Source organism: Aspergillus heteromorphus (assembly GCF_003184545.1).
Source record: "Aspergillus heteromorphus CBS 117.55 chromosome Unknown BO70scaffold_4, whole genome shotgun sequence".
Taxonomy (NCBI): Eukaryota; Fungi; Ascomycota; class Eurotiomycetes; order Eurotiales; family Aspergillaceae; genus Aspergillus; species Aspergillus heteromorphus.
In genome coordinates this window covers 624,929-651,474 of record NW_020290409.1, presented here as the reverse complement: position 1 = coordinate 651,474, position 26,546 = coordinate 624,929, and the positions used below count along the sequence as shown (strand labels likewise).

General features: G+C 55.4%; 13 protein-coding genes across 13 annotated transcripts; 5 read left to right on the top strand and 8 right to left on the bottom strand.

Moving 5' to 3' along the window:
• The first annotated feature begins 300 nt into the window (after nt 1-300).
• Nucleotides 301-1,281, top strand: BO70DRAFT_161628 (uncharacterized protein). Its single transcript, XM_025538287.1, has one exon. It carries the CDS (start codon nt 409-411, stop codon nt 1,201-1,203), a length of 795 nt encoding a protein of 264 aa, XP_025402309.1. The 5' UTR covers nt 301-408; the 3' UTR covers nt 1,204-1,281.
• A 77-nt stretch (nt 1,282-1,358) lies between these two features.
• On the bottom strand, nt 1,359-2,274 carry BO70DRAFT_418124 (uncharacterized protein; the record flags this gene model as incomplete). Its single annotated transcript, XM_025547441.1, has 2 exons — nt 1,921-2,274; nt 1,359-1,859 (listed from the first exon to the last, which is right to left on the bottom strand). Exons 1-2 carry the CDS (start codon nt 2,194-2,196, stop codon nt 1,359-1,361), a joined length of 777 nt encoding a protein of 258 aa, XP_025402308.1. The 5' UTR covers nt 2,197-2,274.
• A 507-nt stretch (nt 2,275-2,781) lies between these two features.
• On the bottom strand, nt 2,782-3,743 carry BO70DRAFT_309260 (enoyl-CoA hydratase/isomerase family protein; the record flags this gene model as incomplete). The annotated part of the gene is made up of 2 exons (XM_025540122.1): nt 3,337-3,743; nt 2,782-3,205 (listed from the first exon to the last, which is right to left on the bottom strand). Coding segments are annotated over exons 1-2 (759 nt in total), but the record flags the coding sequence as incomplete, so codon positions are not given.
• A 795-nt stretch (nt 3,744-4,538) lies between these two features.
• BO70DRAFT_426785 (uncharacterized protein) lies at nt 4,539-5,083 on the top strand (the record flags this gene model as incomplete). The annotated part of the gene is made up of 2 exons (XM_025547825.1): nt 4,539-4,703; nt 4,733-5,083. The coding sequence occupies 2 exons, from the start codon at nt 4,539-4,541 to the stop codon at nt 5,081-5,083; spliced, it is 516 nt and encodes a 171-aa protein (XP_025402306.1).
• Nucleotides 5,084-5,214: 131 nt separating this feature from the next.
• BO70DRAFT_359440 (transcription initiation factor TFIID subunit 7 family protein) lies at nt 5,215-6,863 on the bottom strand. Its single transcript, XM_025542542.1, has one exon. The coding sequence runs from the start codon at nt 6,784-6,786 to the stop codon at nt 5,317-5,319; it is 1,470 nt and encodes a 489-aa protein (XP_025402305.1). The 5' UTR covers nt 6,787-6,863; the 3' UTR covers nt 5,215-5,316.
• A 281-nt stretch (nt 6,864-7,144) lies between these two features.
• Nucleotides 7,145-7,792, top strand: BO70DRAFT_418121 (Bromodomain associated domain protein; the record flags this gene model as incomplete). The annotated part of the gene is made up of 1 exon (XM_025547440.1): nt 7,145-7,792. The coding sequence occupies one exon, from the start codon at nt 7,145-7,147 to the stop codon at nt 7,790-7,792; it is 648 nt and encodes a 215-aa protein (XP_025402304.1).
• Nucleotides 7,793-8,443: 651 nt separating this feature from the next.
• BO70DRAFT_426782 (pH-signaling protein PalC) lies at nt 8,444-10,477 on the top strand. The gene is made up of 4 exons (XM_025547824.1): nt 8,444-9,057; nt 9,123-9,553; nt 9,622-9,841; nt 9,948-10,477. The coding sequence occupies exons 1-4, from the start codon at nt 8,509-8,511 to the stop codon at nt 10,200-10,202; spliced, it is 1,455 nt and encodes a 484-aa protein (XP_025402303.1). The 5' UTR covers nt 8,444-8,508; the 3' UTR covers nt 10,203-10,477.
• A 5-nt stretch (nt 10,478-10,482) lies between these two features.
• On the bottom strand, nt 10,483-11,365 carry BO70DRAFT_359438 (putative NADH-ubiquinone oxidoreductase 12 kda subunit). The gene is made up of 2 exons (XM_025542541.1): nt 11,114-11,365; nt 10,483-10,789 (listed from the first exon to the last, which is right to left on the bottom strand). The coding sequence occupies exons 1-2, from the start codon at nt 11,337-11,339 to the stop codon at nt 10,701-10,703; spliced, it is 315 nt and encodes a 104-aa protein (XP_025402302.1). The 5' UTR covers nt 11,340-11,365; the 3' UTR covers nt 10,483-10,700.
• Nucleotides 11,366-12,063: 698 nt separating this feature from the next.
• BO70DRAFT_350354 (putative alpha-1,6-mannosyltransferase subunit) lies at nt 12,064-13,590 on the bottom strand (the record flags this gene model as incomplete). Its single annotated transcript, XM_025541690.1, has 3 exons — nt 12,064-12,730; nt 12,790-13,075; nt 13,155-13,590. 3 exons carry the CDS (start codon nt 13,588-13,590, stop codon nt 12,064-12,066), a joined length of 1,389 nt encoding a protein of 462 aa, XP_025402301.1.
• Nucleotides 13,591-15,135: 1,545 nt separating this feature from the next.
• On the bottom strand, nt 15,136-18,446 carry BO70DRAFT_418115 (serine/threonine-protein kinase; the record flags this gene model as incomplete). Its single annotated transcript, XM_025547439.1, has 3 exons — nt 17,396-18,446; nt 16,938-17,338; nt 15,136-16,891 (listed from the first exon to the last, which is right to left on the bottom strand). Exons 1-3 carry the CDS (start codon nt 18,278-18,280, stop codon nt 15,136-15,138), a joined length of 3,042 nt encoding a protein of 1,013 aa, XP_025402300.1. The 5' UTR covers nt 18,281-18,446.
• Nucleotides 18,447-19,445: 999 nt separating this feature from the next.
• BO70DRAFT_359432 (threonine aldolase GLY1) lies at nt 19,446-20,992 on the bottom strand. The gene is made up of 2 exons (XM_025542540.1): nt 20,622-20,992; nt 19,446-20,549 (listed from the first exon to the last, which is right to left on the bottom strand). The coding sequence occupies exons 1-2, from the start codon at nt 20,692-20,694 to the stop codon at nt 19,546-19,548; spliced, it is 1,077 nt and encodes a 358-aa protein (XP_025402299.1). The 5' UTR covers nt 20,695-20,992; the 3' UTR covers nt 19,446-19,545.
• Nucleotides 20,993-21,562: 570 nt separating this feature from the next.
• On the top strand, nt 21,563-23,699 carry BO70DRAFT_330939 (uncharacterized protein). Its single transcript, XM_025540849.1, has 2 exons — nt 21,563-21,903; nt 21,961-23,699. The coding sequence occupies exons 1-2, from the start codon at nt 21,611-21,613 to the stop codon at nt 23,429-23,431; spliced, it is 1,764 nt and encodes a 587-aa protein (XP_025402298.1). The 5' UTR covers nt 21,563-21,610; the 3' UTR covers nt 23,432-23,699.
• Nucleotides 23,700-23,703: 4 nt separating this feature from the next.
• Nucleotides 23,704-26,490, bottom strand: BO70DRAFT_161544 (RNA exonuclease). The gene has a single exon (XM_025538286.1). The coding sequence runs from the start codon at nt 26,166-26,168 to the stop codon at nt 23,976-23,978; it is 2,193 nt and encodes a 730-aa protein (XP_025402297.1). The 5' UTR covers nt 26,169-26,490; the 3' UTR covers nt 23,704-23,975.
• Between the last annotated feature and the right edge of the window lie 56 nt (nt 26,491-26,546).

Genomic DNA, 26,546 nt, shown 5'->3' with positions numbered 1-26,546 from the left:
AGATATTTCCATCACCCATGGAAGTTGAGAGTCTGCCCCGGGGTGTGCCCCAGGCAGTCAGTCACTTACTCCGCACGGCAGCATTTCAGCCCCGACAATCACATCCATCACCTTCCATGATTCCATCCCCTCTTCTCCCCCCCCCCAGCCAACAACCTTCGTTTGTTGAGAGTATAATCCTGACATTGTAAGATTCTTCTTCACTGTGTCTCTACTGCACCGTGCTTTCACTGTGACCTCCCCATCATCGTCCCCTCTTGGACCCCTGGATAGCGGAAGACACAACACAGACGTCATTGCCGCCGATCATCGCATCGGTCGGTCCATCGACCATCTCTGGATCAGGTCCTCGGTCCTCCCCTGTCCATCCACTTGACACTCCCTCTGGTGTCTATCTCCTCTTCCTTCATGATGCAGCCATCACAGGAAACCCCAGAAAACCAGCCTGGTCGGCCAGGGACGCCGCCGCGCCCGCCCTATTCCCCAGTGACGCCCGTCTTCGCGCATCTTGCCCCGGTCATCAATCCCTCTGCCCTCAACGGTACCCCCCACCCCATTGTCCCTCCAGCGACATCGCCCTCCCCGACAACCAAGGTCCCTCCGTACAGCCTGCCCCCGGACTTCCCTCCCCCTGCAAGTGCGCCCGTGTTCGCGCCCGAGCCCGCCCCGGTCCCGATATCGGAAAGCGAGAACCCCGATGCCATTGCTCTGCGGTCCGCGATCTCCATCCTGCAGCTCCAGAAGCAACAGAGTCTGCGCGATATCCAGACCCTGGAGAAGTTGAAGAGGGCGGCCGCGGAGGACCCGGAGGGGTTTGCTCGCGAAGTGGCGGCGGGGAATCTAACAGCCAAAGAACAGGGGGGCTTTATCAATTTCACCCACGAAGACAGGGAATCGGACGACGACGAGGAGGATGTGGGAAGTCCCGAGCGTGGCTCCCGGTCGGGACTGGGAACGATTCCTACGCCGCAAAATGTGGTCCGCATGCCTCCGATCAATTGGGACAAGTATCAGATCGTGGGCGAATCGCTGGATAAGATGCACGAGGAGCAGCGGAGACGACCGTCGTCTGGGGAGCCTCGTCGGGATGAGAGCGCCCCGCGGGCACCAGAGCATATTCTGGCGTCACCGTACCGTCCGCTCGTGGATAAGCTGGAGAGCCCGGGGAAGACGAAGGGGGCTAACAAAAACAAAAGACCTTGATTAGAGAATCCTTAAAAGCTAGATACAGGTATTGTCTGTATGAACTAGGGCGAGTCATAGCACATAGCGGTCATCCATCATACTACATCAACGAATTGCCAGCGGGCGCTTGACAGACAGACACTGAGGGGCCCAGATTCCGACGAGGGGATTCGCTATTCCTCCTGGTGCTCACTCGCGTGGCAGCCACTCTTCAGCCACTCCTCATACCAAGCCATGGCATTCTGGAGCTTCTCGTGAGCCGCCACCACCCTCTGGAACTGAGCGCTGGGTTCATCATAGCTGGGGTCATCTTGATTTTCCTTGTCGTCGTCGGGCTCGTCGGTCTTTTCTTCGGCGGGGGGGAACTTCGACAACACCTCTCGCACCTCGTCTTTGGACGCATTGGCCGACTTCAACGCAACGAGGGTCCGGAAGCGCAGGTTGGACAGGAGCTGCTTTCGGAGATCCTCGCGGCCTTCAATCCCCGCAGGCAATTTACCCTTCATCATCATCTTGGTCATCTCGTGGGCTTTGAGCCACGCCTGAGCCTTGGGGCAGTCATGCTGGGTCTCGCGGAGGAATTTGGCGATGGCGTCGTGCGGGATCATAAGGGACCTATCGACACCTTCGCAGTAAGGCAACTTCGAGGCAGAGGCAGGGGCCTGCTTGAGCGTCTAGGGTGGTGTGACACGTCAGTGAGCGATCCACTTGTCCGACATCGCGTGTCTGGCTTACCGCGCCGGGTTCCAACTGGCTTGCAATACTTCCAGCCTCTCGAGCCTCTCGAGCCTCTCTGGACGCTTTCGGAGACTGGAACGGAGACCCGAGGCTTTCGGCCTTGGATGCCCAGAACCGGGCCATCGACATGTGGGACTGTTCTGCCATGACTCTTTCCTGCTCCTTGCGTTTGGCTCCAGCGGCAGCAACTCTGGCGGATCCAGCTTCGGACAGATTGGGCCTGGGAGTTTCGGCCAGACGCAGAGCCACGGCCTTGCGCTTGCGGTTCACCATGATTCTGGTCTGAAGGTGCAGCAAATTAAATGGAAGAGCTGTTTGTGATTATGTGAGGGGGAGATGAGTCGTGAAGAGGAAACACGCATCGAAAGTGAGAGTTGGGATACAATGATGCAAGTGTTGGACTAGACGGACCCGCATCACTGACTGGACCCGCGTGTTTGCTGGATTTGTAGAGATACATTGAATAGCATGTTTTGTTGGGTATATTCACGCCGAGAGCATTGCATGGTGGTTTCAGTGTGGGTGATGCTCAGTGCATGAGTGATGTCCAATGGATAAAGCGCCACCACCACCAACAGCATGGATAGATATAGGGCGTATCAGATATGGGTAATATAAAATACCTATTCTTTTCCTTCACACATACCACAAGCACACAATACAAATACAAAGAAACCCCAAATCAATACCCAAACTCCATTACCCCCTCCCTCTAACTATACACTCCCCCCCCCTTCTCCATCCTCTATCTCTATCCCCTCTAACCCATCAAAGCTTCACTCCCCTCTCCCTCTCCCTCTCCCTCTCCCACCTCTCCACCCTCCCCTTTCCCTCCTCCCCCTCCATCCCCTTCAACCCCTCCACCCTCCCCCTCCACCTCACATTCCCCTCATGATCATCCAAAATGCCCCACGAATGGCGATACATTTCCTCCTTCATCACGCCATAGATGCCCGTCCGCGGCAACCTGACCAGCCCCCTCTCATCCACAAACCTCACCGCATCCTCCAATCCACCCAGCCCATCCACAATCCCCACCTTCAGCGCCTCATTCCCCGGGAACCGGTGCGCGCCCAGCACCACGTCCCGGAAGACCACGGGGGTGAGCTTCTCCCGGAACACGCTCATCATGGGCGCTTGCAGCGGCACCCCGAATTCGAGCTCGTTGATGCAGAGGAATCCCTTTGAGGGGTTCTGGATCCGGTAGTCGTGGTACATCGAGAGCATGAAGCCGGCGGCGAAGGCGTGGCCGTTTAGGAGGGAGAGGGTGGGCATGGGGTAGCTTTTTCATTGTAGATATATCAGTATTTATATATATATATATATGTGACATATGTATATGTATATATGTATGTGTGGGGGAAAGAGGGGGAAGAGAGGGAGAAGGGGAAAGGGGAGAGAGATGCTATTCACCCAAGAAAGCGTCTAAATAATTTCCACAGCCATTTCTCGACGAAGTTGGGGGTGGATTGCGCGAGCTGCAGATCCAGCCCGTTGCTGTAGAACTTGGGGATGCCGCTGGTGGTGATCAGGACGCCTTTCGGGTAGCGGTGCTCGACGATATCGAGGGCCAGGAGCAGGGCGTCGATGAAGGTGGGCGTGAGGCGGTTGTCGGGCGGAGAGGTGAAGGTGAGGAGGTAGATGGGTTGCGGGTTCGAGGGGGGTGATGGGTTCGTGCAGGTGATGGTGCCGGAGGTGGAGGGGATGAAGAGGGTGAAGAGGGTGGTGGGGTTAGTATTTGCCATCATGGTGAGTTACTGTGTGTATTGTGAAGGAGGTGGTGGTGTTGTTGTAAGAGTCTGTCTGGGGTGATGGAGTTGTTGTCCTTGTTGGCCTGAATATTTAATCGGGACTCCCGCGGCATCACATGCAGCCTCGTTCTCGGCGGTTCCTCGACCGATCGCTTTCAGGTAGCCTGACTCAAGAATGGGGTATGGCGTATGGCGTATGGCGTATGGCCATGTGGGGCATGTATATCCACAGGTCTTGATTCTCTTGAAAGCGCGGGGATTGGGACATACGGATGGGCAGTGCTGAAGGGCTAGATGCATCAACTAACCATGAAACCTCTACCTCGACCTATCTACTTCTATCTGATATACACCTCAATTGAAGCCTCTTAGAACATTCCAAGAATGTCATTTCTATTCTCGATGGAGTCCATCCCAGCCTCGCAGCCACAATCGCAGGACCGCATCCGCATCCGCGAAGCTACTATATACTATAGTTGCCGATGATGTACAATGACACTATACAACCACATATCATCTCTCAACCCAGACAAAGGAACAAGGGTTCCCCTACCTACTCACATAACACATCATATAAAGTGATAACGACAAGGATATGATCTCAAAACCCCCAACCGGATCCCAAGGCCCAGAACCCTCCCTCCCCATACAATTCGTATCCGAGCTCCACTCAAACCGACATCATCACTGACGTCATCTCATCACAGCGTCTTTTAATTCCCAGAAGTAGAACAAACTCAACCAACCCCATTCTTCATCTTACATCTACTACCATACTACATACTACATACTACATACTACATACTACATATTACATACTACAGGTCAATTAACCACGCCTCCACCCCAAACCGAACCACAACCATGCAAACCCGCTCCCAAACCACCAAATCTCAATCGCAATCGCAATCCCAACCCTCCCAACCCCCCAAACAAGCCGCCTACACCCAATCCACCAACCCAATCGACCACACGCCTCTCGAGCAACGCACCCCCAAACCCAACCCCACCACACAACCTCCTCCTCCGGTAGCACAACCCGCACCGCCACCTCGCAGCCCTCCAACGACGAAGCCCTGCGTCAACTGAACGCCAAGCGCGCGGAGCAGCGCACCGCCCTGCAGGACACCCCCGACGTGGACACGGAGTACGGGGTGGAGCAGCAGCCAGCAGAAGGGGATATAGCGCGCGCGGTGGAGGGGAAGACCGCGGAACGGAGGGCGCAGGCTCAGGAGCAGGCGCAGACGGGGGCTGAGATGCGACCCGGAGACCCCGGGTATGAGAAGGGACAGGCGGCGGATTTGGATCGCAAGGGGGAGGAGCATGAGCGGATGCTTGGGGAGAGGATGATGGGGGTGGGGGAGAGTCTGTGGAGGGGGAGAATGAGGCGGTTAGGGAGAGGAAGTTGAGGCAGGAGAGGGAGTTGGATGTGAAGGGGGCTGTGGGGGAGGGGTCGGCGGGGGGGTTTGCGGGTTGATTTGGCTGGGTAATATAGGTAATATAGGTTGGTAGCTGTGGCTGGATAGTCTTGTTAATGTGGAAGAAATCTGGATTATTATTATGAAGAAGAAGAAAGCATTGTAGGTTGTATTTGGGTATCAAAGAGCAACGGCCATCCGTCATCACATCACCGTAAGAACAATTAGTTATCAGCATCGTCTCCCTCCCCGATAGACACCTTCTTCAACGACAGGTCCTGTTTCAAGTCGTGGATGCGCTTGGCCAGCTTGCCCTTCAGGATGGCGTTCTGCATCTTCTCCCACTTGGCGGTCTCCACGCGGATCAGAGTCTCCAGTTCGGCAATCTCCTCCCGTTGCTGCTGCATCTGTCGCTGTTGCTCCAGCTGCTCCTCGTCCATTTCGTCTTCCGGAACATCGTCGGATCCATCACTATCATCACCGGAGGTCTCTGCAGCCGGTGTGGACGGCTTGGTTGCCATCGGGGTGCCGGCTTGGTAGACCCCGGTATCGGCTGGTGCTTCGCCTCCAGTCGCGGCCGTGGCAGCAGCCTCGCCGTCGTCTCCAGCAGCCAGAGCAGCCTCCATCTCCGCCGCGAGCGTGTCCTCGAAGTCATCGAAGAGACCGCCATCCTCATCCACCTCACCTTCTGCATCCTGCTCGTCGTCGTAATCTTCCTCATCGTACTCGTCGTACTCCCCACTCTGGACGAGTCCCTCAGCCCGATTCAACGACGCACTGTCCACCAATTCATACCGCGGAGGAGCCAGCGACGCCTCGTCCTGTGCGATCAGATCCTCGACCGCCTTTTCAACCTGCTCAATCGTCCGCGTGCCGACCCGCTCACGGAAACGCCGCTTCCTCACCCACCGCAGGGGTGGCACGAGACCGTGCGGGTACTGCAAAGTTTTGTCGTCCGGGAACTGGATATCCGACGGGAGCGGGTATTCCAGGGCCTCCTGTTCATTGGCGACCGGTCCCAGCACCAACAGCATCTGGCAGATGTCCGCAGACTTGTACCACCCACGCCGGTCCCAGCTCTTCATACCTTCGATGATGCAGGGCAAGTCGACCAGGGCCGCAGCGTACTGATGATCACGGATCTTCAAGACAGCACGTCGGCCCTCGCGATTGAGTGGCTTGAAAGAGAATTCCGACCGATCGAACCGGCGCTCGGCGATCGCGCGTCGCAAGAGTTCGCAATCTTCGCCCGGCAGCATGCGCAGAATAAACTGTTCTTCGATGGCGGGATCGATTTCCGTGTCCGAGGCTTCCGAGTCGTAGCCCACGCCCACCGGTCGGTTGGGGACCAGCCCCTTGTTCTTGATGCGGAGTGACTGGATGCCGGGCTTCTTGGATGTGTTCAGCTTGAGGCGTTTGGGGCCTGCGGGTTGGGCTGTCGTGACCGCCGCGGAGGGCTCCCGCAACGCCGGGGGTCCATCTGCCGGGCGCTTCTTGGAGGGTTTCTTCTTCTTCGGCTTTTCTTCTTCTGGAGCAGGCTCGGGGACGGGCCTTCGGGCGATCTTCAGCGTGATTTTGCGCTGAGGGGTTTCTGTGGGCGGCGGAGGAGCGGGAGGCTGGCTCTGGGAGGATTCCCCGGGGGCCTTCTTCTTGCCGAAGGTGAGCTTGAGGGATGGACGAGGGGTGTCCGACATGGCGGGAGAGGAACCAGCAAGCTGGTAGTGGACGCGGGGTGAGAAAACGCGAAGTGTTAGGCCAGGTTGGGTGGCTGAGACGAGAGGTGCAAAGTGAAGGAGGTTCGGAGGGCAGAAGGCGGAAGGCCGAAAGAGGAAGACGGCGAGGCCCGCCCGCCCATCAATCATCAATACCAGCTCCCGTCTTCCCTCGCTATTCATCCAACCAACACCGACCAGCGACAATAGGGCCGGCTGGTCCATTCTTACTCCTATTTATATAACCTTGTGTCCCAAGCTGAAAAGCTTCCTGTGGCCCTACCTTTGCCCGTCTTTGCTCTTCTATCCTCATCCTTACGTCTCCCACCCATCTGTGACCATGTCCGGCTCAAATCTACACAACGCTCTCCTCCGCCCGCCAATCATCCAGATCCTGCGCGCAGCCGGCTTCCATGCCACACGACCCTCCGTTCTAGACACCCTCGCGGACCTCACCGCTCGATACATCATGATCCTCGCCTCGTCCGCAACCTCCCATGCGGCGAACGCCCATCCGAATGACCCCGTCCCGGCCCTCGAAGATATCTACCAAGCCATGCAAGATGCAGGCGCACTGCGACCACAACTGCGAGACTGGGAGGAGGACTGGGAGGGAGAAGAAGACGTGCGAGGACTGGAGGGATTCCTGTCGTGGTTCACCGGCCCGGCAAATCGAGAGATCCGACGAATCGCCGGGTTTGTGCCCAGCGAAGGCGACATGGTTGACGCGGACGCTCTGGAGAAGGAGGATTTCCTGACGGCCCTCAAGAAGAAACACAGCAAAACCGGCGAGGAGTCGAGGTATATGGGAACCGCGCTGGGGAAGACGGCGGACGAAAACCCCATCGTCATCGAGGGCGGCGCGCCCAGTCTTCACGATTGGGGCTCTCAAATGCGGTCGCGAGCGCCGTATATGGCGGATAGCGATTCATCCGGGGTCAGCAGTGCGCCGAGCAACCTGTCTGATGGCGAAGGGATGGATGTATGAGAGTCAGTGACATGGGAGGCCTTTTCAAGCAAGACCTCACTTCGGGAAAAGATCGCGGCTACCGCTGTTCTAAGAGACCACAGCAAGACAGCCAGAAAGTCATATACGAACTTGCCTGCATCGCAACATCTACGCCATGCTTGCTTGGGACCGGGACGGCTGGCTGGTCCAGCATGATGACGGTGCCGGTCACAAGCCGATCATCAACAAGCTCCAGAATCCAGCCAATTGCTACACCAAATCACCCGTGATCGATGATTTGGGACGGAAACAGCTAGCGATGAGCAGGGGAACTGCCGGGACAGGATATGGTCTACAATGCCTCACTCGGGTGAAGAAGCTCTTGGGACGATGCACCGGGACCCATCCGGCCATGCTGCAGGAGAAAATGATGTATCTATCTACCTACCTACCTACCTACTACTGGCGAGCATATAAAAGCCACCCGATAAATCCAACAGGCCCGTCGGCCTGACTTTACCACCCAACTCTCGTCTCATCCCATTGTAGAAAGCAGACATTACATTATTTACGTGGGGACGCCGAGTGTTTGGTTCTTGGCTACCGCGGAGATCAGCAATCAACACCACCCACCAACACCTCCAGCTGCAGCTCCAACTCCAACTCTCACCTCCACTTCCACTCCACCATCCCACCTCCCCTTCAACCACCACACCACCACCATCACCACCACCACCATCACCACCACCACAACCATGGTCTACGCCTTCACCCTGCCCACGACCTCGCACCTCTCCTTCCAGACCTTTCTCACGTCCAGCACGCACCCTTCCCTCCCCCAAGCCGCCACCACCGCCCGCCATGCCCTGCGACAAGCGCTCAAAGCCCACAAGCGTCTACCCCGCGGTGCGCAACAAGACGCGCATCTCGCAACCCTCCTCACCACCCTCACCAACTATCTCCCCTACCTGCTGGCCCTCTCCACCGGCCTCAGCAGCAGCACCTCCCCGACCAGCGAGGAAATCGAAATCACGCTCCGCACCGAGATCATCTCCTCGTGGCGCGCCACCCTGACCAACCCGTCCACCACTCTCTCGCTCAAACAACGTCCCTCCCCCTCCCGCATCCCAGGCCAAGGCCTCGACTTCGAAATCGCCTTCGTCCTCACAACCCTGGGCTACATCCTCAGCGGCCTCGCCCGCACAGGCACAACCCGCATCCTCTACGCCGCTACAACCCCGACCCCGGACCAACGCACCGCCGCCATCCAAACCGCCACGAAACTCCTCCTCCAGGCCAGCGCCGTGCACTCGCTCCTGGCCTCCTCGCCCTCCTTCTCCGGCGCCGCCCGCTCCCTCTACACCACCAGCAACCACAACCCCACCCCACCACCTCCACCTCCAACAGCCCTCCCACCCTCCCGGACCTCGACCCCGCCACACAAGCCGCCCTCTCCTGCCTCGCCCTGGCAGAAGCCACCCTCCTTGCGGTCCTAAAAGACGACTCCTACGTAACAACCTGCATCCAAGCGCGCAACCCCAACGACAAAGACTGGATGGTGCGCGCGCCCGAGATCCCCAAAGTGCGGGCGCATCTCTTCGCCAGATTATGTATCCGGGCGGCGGAGTACGCGGAGCAGGCCGCCGCGGGACTGGGGTCCGTCAAGTCGGAGGGGAAGATGGGCATCGACGAGGACTTGCTGGGTTATGCGCGCGTGCTGGGACGGGTGGCGCGGGCGCGGGCGTGTCGGTTCTTCGGGGTCGATGCGGAGCTGGCGGGGAAGATTGGGGAGGGGGTGGCGTGGTTGAGGCCGCGAAGGGGGTGTTGGGGGTTAGAGGAGCGGGACGGGGACGGGGGAGAGGGGATAGGGACGGGAGTGCGAGGGGGAAGGGCGGGTTGGGGTTGTCGAGGTTGAAGCAGGGGTGGATGGAACGGCGGGAGGAGAGGCGCATGGAGAAGGATGCGGGGAGTCGCGATCGTACTGCGATGGAGAAGGGCGGGTTGGGGCCTGGGGATAATGCTGGGCGGGAGGAGGAGGGCCGCGTGATTGAGATGTTGGAGACGAAGTGGGTGAGGATGAATGATACGGTGAGTCTGGCTGGCTGGCTGGCTGGCTGTCTGTCTGCTGTGTCGGTGTTGGTGGTGTTGAGGTATACCGAGTGGGCGTTGTGCTGACATGACATGCATTGGATAGATCAACACGCAGCTGATCCCGCCGTCGGCGGAGCTGCTCGCCAACCTGCCCTCTGGACGTGATATCCATTCCCCGCCGGCGCCGTATAAGATCCCGTCCCTGGACGAAGAGCAGCTGGTGCGGATGCGTGCGCCGCCGGCAGACGATGAGTCCGGACCCGGCAGTGATGTCGACGATAGCGACGAGGACCCGGCCAGTGTGCCTCGGGTCTATACCCCCGGCACGCTTGAGCGCAGCGACAGTGCTTATTATTGATACCCTTGACGAGACGAATATTTGGCATTGAGCGAGATGACTGGGTAATGTAGGTATTGTGGAAGATGCTTTTTTTCTATATAAAGACCAGATCCCATACATCATGTCTGTATGTCTCGACCGCAACTATTTCTCAGCTGCCATGCAGTAATTGAGCCAGTCCAGATAGACAGATAACCACACCTCTCACCTCTCACCTCTCACCTCTTCCCCTCTCCCCATCATCCCCCTCCCATCCCTAACTACCCCCATCCCCATCCCCAAAAGGAAGAGAGAGAAAAAAAAAAAAAAGAACCCACATCCTCAATTGACCATAACAAGTAAGTAACGAAGCTAAAACCAGCGTGCAACGGCCCTGTACCATGCATGACCCGTCACTTGAGAAACAAAGTTGAATAAGATGATGAAAAGAAAACCCATACAAGTATATATCACACAATGTCACAATGTCACAACAAATCCATAGCATCAAATAAAAAACAAAAAAACAAAAAGAGTCTAAGTACTCTTCTCCCCAGCGAAATAGTTCTTCTCCTGGAACAAATAACCCTTGATCTTGCGCTCACTGAGAAGCTCAAAGTACTTTTCTAATCATGAAAAAAAAAAAAAGAACAACAGTTAGCCAAATCTCTTCGTGGAATGCAGTTCCTCCCCTTTCCCTCTCCCTCTCCCTCTCCCCCATCATCCCCTTCCCCTTCCCCTTCCCCTTCCCCTCCCACTCCCAAAGAGAAGCAGGACAGAGAAGATGAAGATGAAAGGAAAATCGGGAGCGAAAAAAAAAAAAGCCCAACCCAACAAACAAACAGCCAAACAAACAGCCAAGCAAGCAAGCAAGCAAACAAGCCCACAAAAACAAAAGTAAAACCAAACGAAGCAAGAAGCAAGAAGAAAGAAGGAAAAGAACAACTCACCCCTCAAAACCCCACACTTCTCCAAATGATTGACGCCTTCACGCGCATAGCACTTTCCCAGCTCCTCGCCCACAAGACGAGACATCATGCTGCGGACCCACTGCTCGCGGATGATGGCGTCGCGGGCGTTGTGCAGGGCGACGGTGTCTTCGAAGTCGACGCCCTCGTAGGTCGGCGCGACGGTGGGCTTCTTGGCCAGGAAGGCGGCGGATTCCGGGGTGGGCATTGTGACGGCGGGGCGGTGCGGTCGGGGGGGGGGGGGGTGGACGCGGGTGTGAGTGATTAGGGTGAGTGGTGTTGGTGTGGTGTGGGAAGGTAGGTCCTGGTAGCTGGGGTCGAGGTTGAGGTCGAGGTCGAGGTCGAGGTCAAGGAAGGTGAAGGTCAAGGTGAAGGTGAAGGTGCTTTCGGAGGTTCGGCCGGTGGAAGGGCGTTGCAATTGGGGGGTTGTGATTGGGTGCGTTTGTGGGCGGTCTGGGGGGGGGGGGGTGTGGATGGTAGTTGATTAGTCATTTATCACGGGAGGGGGTGATGGGTAGTGGGTGTACTCCGTATACTCGTGGATGGGGTAATGGATGTTACAGGATACTAAATATAATAAGAAGAAGGAGGAGTTGGAGTTGGTGACAAAAGAAATCATTCAGCTATGCTACAAAGACTCATACACTGACCGACAGATACGGCCAACACCAAACGCCACGCCAAGCACACCGGACTAATGCAGACAGAAACAGGAAAGCAAAGTATCTAGCCCCCAAAAGCAACAAGCAATGAATCCATCCTGAGACTCCAGCCCCCAAGTCGCCATTTCGTTACAATAATCCGCATCCGCATCCGCATCCTGCATGGTCATCTTCGGGACGATGGACAGTAAGAAAACAAAAGCAAAAAGAAAGAAAACACAGAAAACAAGCAATGGCATCACGTCGTATGCCAATGGCCAACAGTTATTATTATTGTTCTTGCTCCTCCTGCTCGGCGGGGTAGAACTTCTCGTAGTATCCGTTCAGTCTCTCCTTCATGCGATCCCACCAGGTCTTGTTCAGCTGCTTGCTGTATTCACGGTACTGGTACATCTCGGCCCAGCAGTCGCGGCCGAACTGGCACCCGGCCATGTTGACGATGAAATCTCGGTCTGCTTCCTGATAGTGGACGGTCGGATCGTTCTCATTCCCGCATGCGCCGGGGGGGAAGGAGTTGATGTATCGCTGGGGAAGGAAAGCCACCTGGTTCCGAACCCACGGCTGCGTTTCGTACAGATACTCCAGTGCGTCCTGCTCCTTATGCTCCCACTCCATGTGCTTCTGCTCGTACATGACGGGGTCCCACCACGAATCCAGTAACCGGTCAGACCAGAGGGAGCGCTTGATGAAGAAGGAACCGAGGTTGAATCCGCCGCAGTCCTGCGACAGTAGCAGCTGTATGGAGGATGCGTCCCCGTCTCCGTTCGGGGAGCGAGAGACTTCGTCCAGGTAGACTTCCCTGGGGGGGTGGGTAATGTTCAACGGGTTGTAGACGCTGATGTCACGGTACACAATCTCATCCAGGCGATCGAAAAGATGCTCCTGCAGGGAGTATGAGTATTCCATGATCCAGGTATTGAGGTCCAGCCACCAAAACCTGCAATAAGCTGTCAGTACACACATGAATGCACTCGTCCCCCCAATGTTCAAACTTACCATTCTGCCTCGGGGTGCTTCCTCATGGTCTCCCGGATCAGGTCGACCTTCTCCCAGCTTTCGCGCCATTCGTGCGAATAGCGCTTCTTGGCCAGCATGTTGACGACCTCCACCTCGTAGCCCCATTCGTTCGCATATCGGTTCTTATTCCAAACGCTGTTGCGCTCGAGGGCCCATTCCCGGGCCCCCTTCCACTCCATCACCCCGCCTTCGATATTGGATTCCAAGATAATGACGAACTTGCGCCCTCCGCCCAACGGGGACCGTCGGTAGTTCTGGATGATCGCTGCAGCAAACCGAGGTTAGTGGCTGACTGACTGCATGCAGGAAACGCCGTTTCACATGTAAACACATAATCAACTTACATCCTCCGAAGAACAAATACCCGACCAAGAGCAGGATCAGGGTGAAAAACAAGCGCGATCTCCGGCGCCGCAACAACGACCTGCCAAACCCAAAGCGCCAACCGGTGGCGGGGGAAATGTGCCGTCCACGCCCAAACTCATCCTTGTCGACATAACCATTCGGGGACCCGGAGCCCAGACGAAAGCTCGGGAGGGTGGCGGATAGCTGGCGCCTCGATCGCGAGAAGAAGCCGCTGTTCCGCGTCGAGAAGGACGGATAGCCCCGTACCTCGTCGCTCTTCGCTTTGGCGGCGGCCCAGGAGATGCCGCTGGCTCCGAGGGGATTTGGCGTCAGGAAGCCGCTGTGAGGCGTTGAGGAACCGCTGCCGGGAGTGAGACCCGGGCTGGTCCAACCTCCTCCCGCGGGGTGGGGAGAGGGAGATCGTGACAAGGACATGGGCGGGGGAGGTGACAGGGATGTAGAAAGGGCAATAGCGGGCGAGCACAACGGCCCGCAGAGTGATTGGGGCGTATCGTATTCGGCTGGGCGTTTGTTGGGGTGGAGGAGGAGGAGGACGTCAGAGGAACGTTGCCGATGATGTCTTTCTCTGAAACAAAGCGAGCGCGGGAAGGGAGGGGAAGAGGGGGGGAGGGAGGAAGTAAAAGAGAAGAAGAGAAGAGAAGCGAGAGAGAAAGAAAGGAAGAAAGAGATGGTAATGAATTAAACAGACAGAGCGATAGCTACCTACCTATGAACCAAAAATGCCAGTGGTAGAAATTAAAGTAAAATTACCTGGTTCAGGAGACACAGGCGCGAAACGACGGAAGGGGAATAGCAGCAGCAAAAACTGGATCGCCATCCAGGAACAGAAGCATCCGCGAACGGGTCTGCCGTCTGCCCGTTTCCGTCACCATTCGTTGGAGGGCCACTTGTCAGTCGGAGTCCATTTCCCACCACGCGCTAGGGGCTCCTCCAGAACCAGACAAAGAATCCATGAGACAGCTCGGAGGCATGTGGGATGGGGATGCGGATGCGGATGTATCTATGTACCGTACAGAGTACAATAGATGTCGATGCAGATGCAGATGCAGATGCAGACGCAGACGCAGACGCAGACGCAGACGCAGACGCCGATAGAAAGAAAGATGCGACTGCTGGTTGTTCCACGAGATGAATCAAGGGGTCTTCCACCGAGATCAGTCAGCCCTCTCTCGCATCCCGAGGGCTAGATAGATAGATAGATATCGCCCAAGAATGTGAGGTGGTGTCCGGCGCGAGACAGGAGACTCAGACTGCTGTACTCCGTATCTCCTCGGTATTAATTCGTTGTTGGTGGGGAGGAAAGGAGATTAGACTGCAAAGGGCAGATTAATTTAATTAAATCCATGGGAGACAGCCCCGCCCCCTCGCTTGGGGTTCGTTCCCTCACCGTCAGTCTGGTGTCCCCAAAGGAGGCCGATTGGAGACGGCGAGGGCCTGCTTGGTCCGACGTTACATCCCTTCCAGGCCATTGTCTCACCTCAGCCCTGCCCCCGATGACATGCTGCGATACCGTTATGTGTTGGGGGCATGATGTGACAGAGACACACAGATAATGAATGGTTGAAGGGTTAGTTCGAGTTCGGTCGCCGCCAGCGAGTGGATCCGTCCCCACGCCAATCCCTCTTAGCGCCAGGGCCACATGAGTCGCCGGATTTACGGTGTAGATACTACATCCTAGTTAGATAGATAAACAGAGATACAGAGAGAAAATGTCGTGAGTTATGCTTGCTAGTAGTACAACAGCAGAGGTGATCGTAGTCTGCGTCCAAGGCCGTCCCAAGAACCCGAAGTTTGCCAATTCCGCCCAATTCCACCCAAGAGGACCCAGAAACCCAACCCAACCCAACCCAAACCATACGTGTGAACAACTCCAAAACCATACAAAGATCCACCTAGCATTGCCCATGATAGCTCACACCAAGCCATTCCAATTCGCGACCAGGCCAGGCCGAAGGGTGTCTACCGCTTCCCCCCCAGCGCTTTCCGGACAGGTTGTCGGTTCACGGTAGTATCCTTGGACATCAAAACTTTGCGCACGGTAAAGCCTTTCTCTTCCTCCGGACGTGGGCGCGCGCTGTCTCCGTGGTAGAATTCGCACACAAACCTTAAGAACTTGTTCCGATGTTGATAAACGGTAATGATGTCTCCGTTGTACAGCTTGCCGAAATGAAACCCCTCCCGTCCGTTGTCGCTCTCCGGCCCTCGTCGGAGCTCGGTGTCGTTGACCCAGATGCACTTGCGCGTCTTGGTGGAGAGGATCGCCATCACCCCGGGGACCTTCATCCAATCCTGGCCAGCAGCAATCTTCGTTTCGATGGCGGGAGCCCAGAAGGTAACCTCCAAGGCATATGCAGGGATACGAGTGTCCATCGGCTCGGGATAGCATATGGTCGCTTGGGGTCCACGGCCCCACGAAGTCATCCGAGTTTCCAAAGGAATCGTGAGGTCAAAGATGGATCCGGAAATGCTGGTCAACTTGCCTAAGAGAGGGAGAGTTTGGCCGGGCTGGGGCACGGTTTTGGGGATCTGAAGCGGTATCGGATCTGGTACGGGTTCCGCAGAGGCTCGATCATCTGTCCGGGCGGGGAGATCGGGAAGTTGCTGTCCGGTCTTCGCATCGATGGTGTTCATCAGCTCAATGTCGAAGATCTCCCCGGGGGCGGGTTCGGGTTCTGCTGGCAGGTCGTCGCCCTTCCCCGTTGTATCATCTGGGCTCGAGCGTTCACTAGCTGTATCAGGCACAGGCAACTCAATTCGGCGGTTGAATTTTGAGGCTTTGGGGGTGTCGTCATCAATATGGGGTTGCTGAGGTTGCTGGGGTGCCGCTGGGGCTTCCTTCTCGGGGACGGCCGCGGCCTCGCTACTTGGCAGCCCCGGCGTCGTGGCGCGCTGGGGAGGGTTGCTCGACGTGCCAGGGTGCCACGAGTTCATGTTCAGCTGCCCAACAAGGTTCTCAGCTCCCATCAAGCTAGGCGCGGATCCAGCGACTGGGTTGTCCGGAAGGGAGAGGATGGAGTTCAGGCTGTTGCCGTCGCTAATCATCGACTCACCGGCTGAAGAAATGAAGTCATGGATGCTAAAATCGTCACCCTCGAACGCATCGACGTTGCCCCCCAGAGCATGGGAGCTACGAAGAATTGACGGCGTGATCTCCCCAAAAAGTCGTCGGGGAGTAGATTGAGCCACTGGCTGAACCGCCGAAAAGCTTTCAAAACTTGGAAGCGCTGGATAGAGAATTTCCGCTGGGGGGTCCAGTTTGATCTTCTTGGACTGGGCGACATCACTATCCTCTTCGGCCACAGCTTTGGCTCCTATCTTATCATTGAGAGAAAGCTGAGAGGCATCCAGCTCGTCCTCCAGGTCTTCACCTATGTCAGAGAGTTCACATGGGAGTTCCGAGTTGGGGTCGTCGTCATATTCATCAACGTCGTTGATCTCAGAGATCCACGGATGCTGGAAACATGCTTTTTCATTCGGTCGTGATTGAGGATCGCGATTGAGAAGTCGAGCGACAAAATCGATGCCAGCCTCAGAGACCCCTGCGCTGCGAAGTGCATCCCAATCCGGATCCTCGCTCATGATAATCCTCAGCATTTGGGCTCCCCGATCTTCACCTCGTGGCGCATATGGAGGAACCCCAGCAAGAAGGTGGAAGAGGACTGCACCGAATGACCACATGTCGACGGACTGATCGTAAGGTGACGTTTTCGGGGGCCTGCTCGTCAGCAAAATTCAGTTTAAAAACTTGATAGGTCACTTACGGATCGCCGAGCCTTCGTCGTTTCCTAACTTCACCGCGCCGGTATGTATCGTACTCCGGGTAGACTTCGGGTGCACAGTACAGAAGAGTGCCGCAGAAGGTTCTGAGAAATGTTTCTTCCTGTACTACCTTTGAAAGACCAAAATCCGACAATTTCACCCTTAAAGGTTCGAGGGAGGAAATCAAGATATTATCGGGTTTGATATCGCGATGCGTGATCTTGCGCTTATGGAGATAGTGCAGGGCATGGACGATTTGACGCGCCATAGGCCTAACCATGTCCTCGCGAATCTTGCCATGAGAGTGCAAGTACGTGGACAGCTCTCCGCCAGGAACGTACTCCATGATGATATAGATCCATCGCTCATGCTCATGGTGGTCAACATACTGGACGATGTTGGGCTGGCACGCATAGGGGGTTAACTGTGATCGGTTACGAGAGAATGCTTCATCACTTACATGTTTCAAATCTCTCATGATTTTCATTTCATTGTCAACCTTCTTGTCGAGTATGCCGTGCTTCATGAAGCGTCGCTTGTCAAGCTCCTTAGCCGCGTACACAGCTCCATGCTGCTTTGTGGCAAGCTTGTAGACCGTCGCAAACGCGCCTTTGCCAATCTGGCCGGTCACGTTGTATGTCGAGCCGCCAGTCCAGTGCATTCCGAATGTATTAGGCTGCGGTAGCTGCAGGTTTGCCGCGGCATTTGCGCGAAGCTTAGCCTGCGCTTCACCCGTCCGTTGTTTCTCAATTTGTTCGAAGTAGCGAAGCATGTTCTCCGTGTACTGCATGGCAAACCCTTCCCGAGAAGGAAGGCGCACGATAAATCTGACTTCCTCGGAGGGCTGGTCGCCGTTCGGGACTTGGATGACTGAACCATTGACCAGCATGCGGCTGTTGTTTTGCAAAATCTTGCGAAGAGCGCAGTTGTCTACAACCGTTCCGTTTGTCGATGTATCCTCCAGCATCAGTATCCCATCGTGAGTGAGATGAATGCGAAAGTGCTGGTTCGAGATACGTTTCGAGTTATCAGGAGCGATAAGGTCGCAGCGAGCCACATGGCGCCCGAAGCAAAATCCCCCACTTGCACTGCGCACCTGTGATGATAGTCTAAGAGCGAAGTCCAAAGCCGCGGTATCTGACCATTCATATTCTAGCTCATCCTTCTGTAGGATGTGCTGCGGGGCGACGCGAGCGGTTGCGGCTACCGCATCGTGAGCTGCAGGCGAGTTTGGATGTAAGATACAAATGATATCCGTCATGTCATCATCGTGGAGACCAGAGTTGTTACGGCCCATGCGACGAGGGTCCGTACATGGTTGAGTTGACTCTTGCGTTGCCTCCATTTGTACGAGTAATAGTGACCTCGTATAACTCTGACAAAAAAAGGCAGGATGGGTGGATGGGTACAGGAGAAAGAGGGATTAACAAAGATAACTAAAATGACAAGACTGGCAAATCAGGGTATATCTGCTGGATTTCGAAACTAAAAATGGAAAGAGAGTGGTGTAGCCAAGGCGATGATCAACACGGCTCCATGTCACAATCCTAACCACGTATAAGCCTTGATGGCAAGGAACCTCTGCCGTGATTTGTGGGTGGTTTTTGAACTGCAGCAGCAAGTAGTAACCTTACCTGATGAGAAACTAAACCGGCTTTATGTATGTTGTGCTATGTCCCGGCGACCCTCAGGCAGGACAGCCGCAGCAATGGCAACCTGTTTACGCTCGCAATATCCAGAACTGTTCAGTATGTGGTGATGAATGGACAGAGGGAGCCCAATCGTGCCAAACCAGACTCTTATAACCGTCTGTACGATGTACAAGCCTTGGAAGGGTTCCCGTATGATTGGTTAGCTCCAGCTTTGGCAGCCAACCGGATCGCAACCTGAACAGCAGAAAAGTCGTAGTATTGAACCATTGAAGCAAGGAGCGAGAGGGAATGAGTATCGATCGATGGGGCTTTGTGATAAAGGAGGATAGGGCTATTTCTATAGCAAGGCATTCACGGTCAGTCAAGGACTCCAGGATACCCATCACTTGGACAGTGCACAGGGAAGCAGAGGGTACAGGTACAGAAGGTTGGACTCACACAGCTGACAAACTCCCCACTAGCCGTCCACTGCATAACCAGAGGGGGTTGGTGGTTGTGGCAATGGAGTCAGCTCTGAAGGGTGGAGTTCAGCGACAGGAACGAGACCAGAAGCTGCCCGGCAGGAGTCGTCGTCGTCGTCCGAGAAACATGCAGCAAGGCTGGGGTCAAACCCGCCGCTCTTTATTATTTTGAAGGCAGCCCGCGGAAGCCCCAGGCACCAACAAGGCACTTCACCCGCGGCCGACTCCTGGCCAATGGGAGTGCAATCCTGCCCAGTCTGGCGGGGAGCCGCATTTATGAATCCGTGGAACCCTTCAGCCTCGAGTGACGGAAATCGTAGTTATGTACAGTGCTGGCATTAATTAAGCCTATATCTACGGAGGACTATGCTCATATATCAAGTTCACTACGGGGTTTGTGATACTCGTGCTACACCGGCGCATCCCGCCCACCCAGAGCCGTATCGAACACTTGCTCCAGCCGGGAGAGAGACTCCTCGGACACCTCTGCCGCCCAGTTAGCATCCATCCATCCAGCCTCCAGCATGTGTAAACGGGGAGAACTTACGGTAGTGAACGACAATGCGAGAACCCCCCAACTTCAAGCCCTTCTCTTGTCCAATCCGTGTGAGGTCGTCGGGTACCAGCCCGGACGATTCAGCGTCCAGCCAGATCATGTTGGTGTCTACAGGATTGGCTAGCTTGCCACCACGGCTCGTCCACATGTCGGCAACCCTTTTGGCCTTTTTGTGCGACTCCAGAAGCTTGCCTTGTTGCCCGTGAGGGTCCGGTCCAAACGTTTCCTCAATTGCGATACGAGCGGCCGCAGCGATGACTCCAGCTTGGCGCACACCCCCACCAATGGATTTGCGGAACCACCGGGCCTTCTTGATGAAGTCTTTCGACCCAACAATTATACTGCCAATGGGCGCGCCTAGTCCCTTGGAGAAACATAGACTTACACTATCAAACAGAGTAGTGTAGTCGGATAAGCTACCGGCGCCGGACGCCACTGCTTCCCAGAGTCTCGCTCCATCCAAGTGCACCTTGATATCATTTTGATGCGCCCATTCAGTGATCCGGCGAGCCTCGGTAAGGGGCATAACCATCCCATCTAGCGTATTCTCAAGACTAATGAGCTTCGTGGGACAGTAGTGGATGTTGTCGCTGATCACCGCACGCTTCTGGACCTCCTCCAGGGTGAGATAGGTGCCGTTTTTCGGCGCAATGGTCATGACCGTCGCGCCCGTCAGGGAGCTGACCCCACCGGCCTCGTAGCAGATGATGTGCGAGCGATGATCGCACAGGACCGAGTAGGGAGGCTCCTTCAGATGCGTGCGGATGGCAACCTGGTTCCCCATTGTACCCGACATGACCAGCAAAGCACTCTCGTGTTGAGTACGTTCTGCTACATAGGCTTCCAGGTCATTTGTAACTGGGTCTTCCCCGAACACATCGTCGAGAAGGGTGGTCTGGCAGATGGCCTCGAGCATAGCCGGGGTCGGCTTGGTCATCGTGTCACCTTAAGATGAACCGCAACATTCAGCATAGCTCACGCCACTAGGGCAACATTCTTGGTATGCGTCAGACTCACTCCTTAGGTCGAATTCAGCAGCGCCAGCGCCCTGCCACGTGCTGGGTCTGCTACCTGTTGATACACTGGCCATCGTGATTCGCGAAACGTACCCGACCCGTGGAATGGGAAATGAAGACCTCAGAGATGGCAGAGTTCGAAGACAGGACCGTGCGAGATGCATGTATCCCATCAGTGTTTCTGGTCAGTGGTGGAAGCAGGAAGCCGCTGCAGCCCAGGCAAGGATTAGGGTGCTTATTATAGCGAGTGAGCAGGAATGCGGGGTCCACATATGTGCAGCACTTTTTTAGGGTGGTGTGGAATGCTCACCGTGCACGTGATGCCAAGACGATTAATAAGCAGTTTTCGTTCCACACCATTCTATAAATTACTGTTTTTAATTATTGAAATTTATTTTTATCAAGCACTTGCGCCATGGTTGTGGATGTGGGGGGGGGGAAGATGATTAGTGGTGGTGGTATGTAAGAGGAATGAAAGAGATAATATGAAATGAAATTTTGAATCTGTGTGGTAAGAGATCGCGTGGAAATCATGTGATCAAACTGCTTACTAAGCTGTTTTCATTCCACGCGACGCTAAAAACCGACATAGCCGGTCTGCAACCTCTCCACATATGGATTAGCAGCGATGCATTCCGAGTCCGACAAGGGAAATGTTGTTATCGCGGCGGGCTCCGGCCCGGGCTGCCCTTTGAGGTACTACTGTTAATCCGTTACGGATTTACAGTAAGTTACCCGCCCGGAGCTAGCATTAGTGTTACTGATGTGTTCCAGCTATGACGACAGTGAAACGCGTTGCGGTCCTGATCGATAGCCTAAACGGGTTAGCCGACCCGCCAGCGTGTCCCCAGTTGACGGCTGAGTCAGCAGTCGAGATCCGTCTGGACTTTTGCGGGCAGGTTTGCGCCCTGATCCTCCGACCATCTCGCAACTCCAGGTGGGCACCATACTGCCAGACGGACTCCCAGTCGTGGGTTCGACCATTCCCCCATGTCTACCATCATGGATCTCACCCGCCTCACTCGCCCCGCGATCCTTTGCCAGTGTTCGCGATGCTCGAGCTCGCTGGCGGCCCTCGAGAACGAGTGGGCCAAGCTCTCGAATTCTTACTCCATAGCGGCCGGATGGCTAAGTGTCGAACTACATCGCATCTCCATATCCCACGAAAAGAAACAAATACCGCAATCCTCTGAACTGAGCGTCCTCCGGGGTCGCATCTTGCAAGAGATTTCCTGTAAGCTCTGCCAGCAGAAACTGGGAGTGCTCTGCGCTCTGGACAATGGGTGAGTGGGGGATCCTGAAAAAGTCTTTTGTCTCATGTCTGACCAACACACCATCAGCCCCAATGTCTTCTGGAAGCTTTCGAAGGTCTCGTTCCGCGAAATTGTCACCATGCGCACGGTTGAGCCCACATTCAAAGAAGGATCACTTGAACGCCTGTTATATTCAACCCCGGCCAGCCAAAACCGAACGCCGGTCCAGCCAGGGGCGCTGGTACCCACCGGGTCGACGGCCATCGAGAACTACAATGGTTCGGTCGAGCAACACATTCAGCATCAGGGGCTAAGCCTCGACCACATCTCCAGCTCGGTCAGCAACCTCCACGACACCATGTTCGAGCTGAAGAACGCATTCACCGCCCTCCGCATCGAATTAAATGGCCCCGGTCGGTTTGGATCCGATATGGGTACGCCCGCCAGCAAGGATATGATGATTGCAACAGTGTTAAAAGAACTTCGATCGAAATCGGATGAAATCGAAAGGATGAAGCTGGAAATGGAGGCAATGAAACTGAGGAACCGCTACGCGGAGGAACAATCGGCTAAACCGCTACCTCCGCCTATGTTGAGCGCAGACGTGGGGATGCTTCCGGAAGTCCGGAGCCCAGGTCTACTCCAAGGGAGCAGGAAACGCCCATGGCCAGACTCGTTCCCGAGTGGCCGTACCCAGCCCATCGGGGACTCATTCGACGAAACCGACGATGATGACAGCATTGCAGACTTCACCCTGGAAGACGTGAACATTCCGCCCGTCAAGATTCCTATAAAGGATCCCCAATCAATGCATACCACTACCGATACGACGCACGAGCCAACCCCGTCTGGAACCCCACAACTTCGCATCGAACGCGGCCAGTCTGAACGCCAGACTCCCCACCTTGAGAATGGGCTGGGTCAGAACCACGAGACCGCCTCGAACTCGCCACACGAGGCCATCCTCAAACGTCCTCGCCTAGCTCAGCCCTCAGACAAACCTTCTACTGGGAAAAAAGCTGGACGGCCACCCCGAAAATCCTTAAACAACCAGACCTCCAAACCCGACAACATCCTCAGCCCCAAACCCACACCACTTACCGAGCAAAACGGGAATCTCAGCAGCACCGCCACCAACAACAAAGACGCCCAACCCACTGAACCGAGCCCCAGCGATTCCCGCGTCTCAAAAGAAACGCGCCCCAACCGCTCCCGAAGCCTACGAAGTCGCTCTCGACCTCCCTCACGGCGTATCTCCGCAGCAAACGCGGCCAGCCACCACCCAGAACCAGAGCAGACCCCCACCACCAACAACAACAACAACAACAACAACAACATCAACACTAACACCAACAACGAACACGCAAACAAAGAAGGTCCCGAACAGACCGAATCACATCTACTCAGCGCCGGAAAAGAAAACTCCCACGTGACCACAAACGGAGTTCACAAGCCGGAAACCAGAGAAAAGCGTAAAGCCCAGACCGCTGCGCGGGACATTATGGTGCGATTAGCTATGCAGCGCGAGGAAGCGATGGAAACCGAGGACTCCCGGTGAGTTTGGAGAGCTGGAGCTAGACTGTCTTGTCTCCTTCTATCAATGTATTAGGTACATTCGATTTACCTTCCTTCCTTCATTTTCTTCTTCTATGTGTTTGTACAAAAGTGGCCGTTTTTGTTCCATCTTTATATTTTACAGATTTAGGAACTGGTAGGTCAGTTAGTCAGTCAGTCAGTCATCACTGGCTGGACTAGATTGTCCACGCTTTCCTCCCCCCACCCCCACCCTAGGGCCTAGGTCTCTGTTCTCAATGATATCCCCAGATTGGCCAATTCGAGTGGTTTCTCATCCATTCCCATAGTTCTATCTCATCTCATCGTAAATAAGGTCTCGGTAGTAGTAGTAGTAGTAGTAGAAATAGAAGTAGACTGATGTAGACTGATGTTGGGATTACCAAATCCTAGAGAAAGCTCTCAAGACACCGGTGAAAAGCTTGCCAATGAAGCCACGGGACCACGAGCTGGAGCTGGGTCTGCAATAGTAAAAATGGCTGGTTACCAAAAAGTCGTTCTATGTAAAATGTGATAGTAGGCAGTAGTAATTACTTTACACACATAAACCCACAACCCTCCCTGGCTCTCTCGCAGGCCTTCTTCAGCGCTTGTTCCTCGGTGTCCGTCCACTTGTAGGTGAGGTCATTCCAGGGCTTGCGGGAGTTGAATTCCTCGCGGAAGGTCTTGTGCATTGCTTGCAGGCGACTGACTTCGCGCGGATCGCCGGTGCCGGTGTAGACCACGAACAGCGAGCAGGGGGGCAGGGAGTCGTAGATCCTCTGGATGTTGGAGACGGTGCGGGAGACGTGATCGGACAGACTGCGCGTGGCTTCCTTGGTGGAAGGCGCGGGCCCAGACGTCGGGGTGGTTTCCTCGGGCGGGGGAATCAGCGTGGTCGAGTCGTTGGCGTTGTTGGGGCCGGGCATGCGGTTGCACCAGCCCCGGAAGACTTCGAGCTCCCGTAGCCGCGCCCAGGTGAAGTCCACGCCACCGCCGGGGATAGAGGTGTTGTTTGTGTCGCCGTTGACGACGGAGGAGATGCCGTTGACGACGTCGTTGTCGTTGCTGCACCCGACTGCGACGGTCGCCTGCGATCCGAATCCGCGCTCGGAATTTCCCCAGTCGACGATGGCTCCCGTGCGGCCTTGCTCTGCTGGGGACTTTCCGGGTCGTGTGGAACGTGCCAGGCGCTTGAAGATGCTCTCGTTTGAAGAGTCGCTGGTGCCCCATCTTTCGCCCTTCTCGCACTTCTGTTTCACCAGATCAAGCACCGCGCGAGCATCCTCGATCGAATCGTGGCCGGTCTGGCCCTTCTGGATTTCCTTGCCGAGGTACTTTTGGGTAAGCCACCTCAAACTGCATTTGAGCGGGGGGCCGCGGGGATGGGGGTAAAGGAAGGTGGTGTCAACAATGAACGGGTGGGCAAGTCTCAAAGCACTGAAGTCTGAGTTGAGGGAGTGTCCGACGATGATTGTACGGGGGGTAAGGATGGTGAGGAGTTTCTGCTGAATGTCGGCGAGAGTGGTGGTGACAGGGTCTAGCTTTTCCTTGGTGATACCGGAGAATCGAGTGAGATAGTCGATGATGGGTCGTTTAGGTTTCACCAACTCGTCGAGTACAACCTCACCGTCCCAACGCACCATACTGATGCGAGTGAGCTCGGATTGGCCGCCTTCTGTGATGCACATCTCACAGTCCAACGCTAACACATCCCGGCCAGCGGTCATGCTTCCTTGTTGGATTTCAGACTCCGGGACTTGGCCAGCTTCCAAGGACTCAACATGGGTGTCGACCCACCCGTCTTCGGTGGACTGGCCGGCCCGCTTGCGGTTCTCCGCCAGAGTCGCCTTTTCATCTTCTGCCACAAGAGCTGGGTGGATAGTATAGTCATTTTCCCGAAGATCTTGCAGGGTGCTAAGGAAAGTAGTGATCGGGGTACGTTCGAAAACGAAATTCTTGCCCACCTTTGCCGGCTTCACTCCCTTTGCGTTGCTGTCCTTGGTTTTGGGAAGCGCAGAGAGCAATAATGCCTGAAGCGGAGAGTGGACCTTGTTGTATTTGGAGTCGCCGGGGGCTTTGACAGGCCAAGCGTGAGGGAACATGTCTGCTAAAGGCTGCAGGGGTTCTGGAAGGTTATCGCGCGAGAGGGGACGAGGGCTGAACTTCTGGGATCGATCCTCAAGTGGCAGGCCCTGTTTCCAACGAGCGAAATCTGCCGCTTTCGCATCTTCCTCCGTGACCTTCTCTGCATTTTCTGGGGTTTCTTGTTCCATCTCATCATCGACTGCATCTGCATCCAGAGGAAGCGAGCCATCAAGCATACCCAGTTCCAGACCAGGGACCATGACCACGACAATCTTCCGGACATGACCGGAGTGCTTTATCGAGATCCACTGAGGTGCAATGCCATCCGCGAAGCAGTATAGTAGCAGGTTTTGGATATCCGAGATGCGAATGCTTGATTGCAGTCGACCTTCGACGTATGTGAGGACCGGGTACTTCGTCTTTTCACCGTCCACGCGCTTCTTCTTCGAAGCTCTTTGTATCGGCGTATCATCTTGTGCCTTCCGGCACTCTTCCGACGAAGCAATAGAGTCGCTGTTGGCCGCTGGATCCGGGTATTGGAGGCGAGACAACGTCTGAGCTAGACCGAAGCCATTGCCTGCATCCGAGCTATTGTTGACTGGGTCATCGTCGTCCGAACAGGCGTCTGTACGCTTCCGCTTCTTAGTTCCTGCCATCTCTGTGGCGCTGACGAGCAGAAAGGACAATGGTCGGGGAACCGAGGGCGTGGAAGCTGCAGAAGAACCTACCAGATGCGTTCGGTGCTCTTCCAGTATCACAGCTCCAGCTCACGCGCGTACGAGTTGTCCAAACAAAGGTGGAAGATTGTCGCGAATTGTAGAGTGACGGAGGTTGCGCAGGAAGAACCAGACCCGTCGACTTTTACGGCACGTGATGATAGCGTGTATCTAATGACCATACCTACTGTACGTGCCTTACCTACTCGGCGTACTGTACATTAGGTATGGTATTATGCAGGGCCATCTCATGCACACAGACTCCCATGTCCTGCATGAAGCTCCTGCATTGCAATCCAACCACAATACTCCATATAT

Excerpts from the sequence above, each read along its gene's own strand:
- BO70DRAFT_161628 (XM_025538287.1), top strand. The coding sequence starts at position 409 with ATGATGCAGCCATCACAGGAAACCCCAGAAAACCAGCCTGGTCGGCCA.
- BO70DRAFT_359440 (XM_025542542.1), bottom strand. The coding sequence starts at position 6,786 with ATGTCGGACACCCCTCGTCCATCCCTCAAGCTCACCTTCGGCAAGAAG.
- BO70DRAFT_426782 (XM_025547824.1), top strand. The coding sequence starts at position 8,509 with ATGGTCTACGCCTTCACCCTGCCCACGACCTCGCACCTCTCCTTCCAG. Across the intron at positions 9,554-9,621 it reads AAGATTGGGGAGGGGGTGGC|GGACGGGAGTGCGAGGGGGA; the intron begins GTGGTTGAGGCC and ends GAGAGGGGATAG. Across the intron at positions 9,842-9,947 it reads GGGTGAGGATGAATGATACG|ATCAACACGCAGCTGATCCC; the intron begins GTGAGTCTGGCT and ends TGCATTGGATAG.
- BO70DRAFT_359438 (XM_025542541.1), bottom strand. The coding sequence starts at position 11,339 with ATGCCCACCCCGGAATCCGCCGCCTTCCTGGCCAAGAAGCCCACCGTC. Across the intron at positions 10,790-11,113 it reads GAAGTGTGGGGTTTTGAGGG|AAAAGTACTTTGAGCTTCTC; the intron begins GTGAGTTGTTCT and ends TTTCATGATTAG.
- BO70DRAFT_359432 (XM_025542540.1), bottom strand. The coding sequence starts at position 20,694 with ATGGCCAGTGTATCAACAGGTAGCAGACCCAGCACGTGGCAGGGCGCT. Across the intron at positions 20,550-20,621 it reads TGCTGAATTCGACCTAAGGA|GTGACACGATGACCAAGCCG; the intron begins GTGAGTCTGACG and ends GTTCATCTTAAG.
- BO70DRAFT_330939 (XM_025540849.1), top strand. The coding sequence starts at position 21,611 with ATGTCTACCATCATGGATCTCACCCGCCTCACTCGCCCCGCGATCCTT. Across the intron at positions 21,904-21,960 it reads CTCTGCGCTCTGGACAATGG|CCCCAATGTCTTCTGGAAGC; the intron begins GTGAGTGGGGGA and ends ACACACCATCAG.
- BO70DRAFT_161544 (XM_025538286.1), bottom strand. The coding sequence starts at position 26,168 with ATGGCAGGAACTAAGAAGCGGAAGCGTACAGACGCCTGTTCGGACGAC.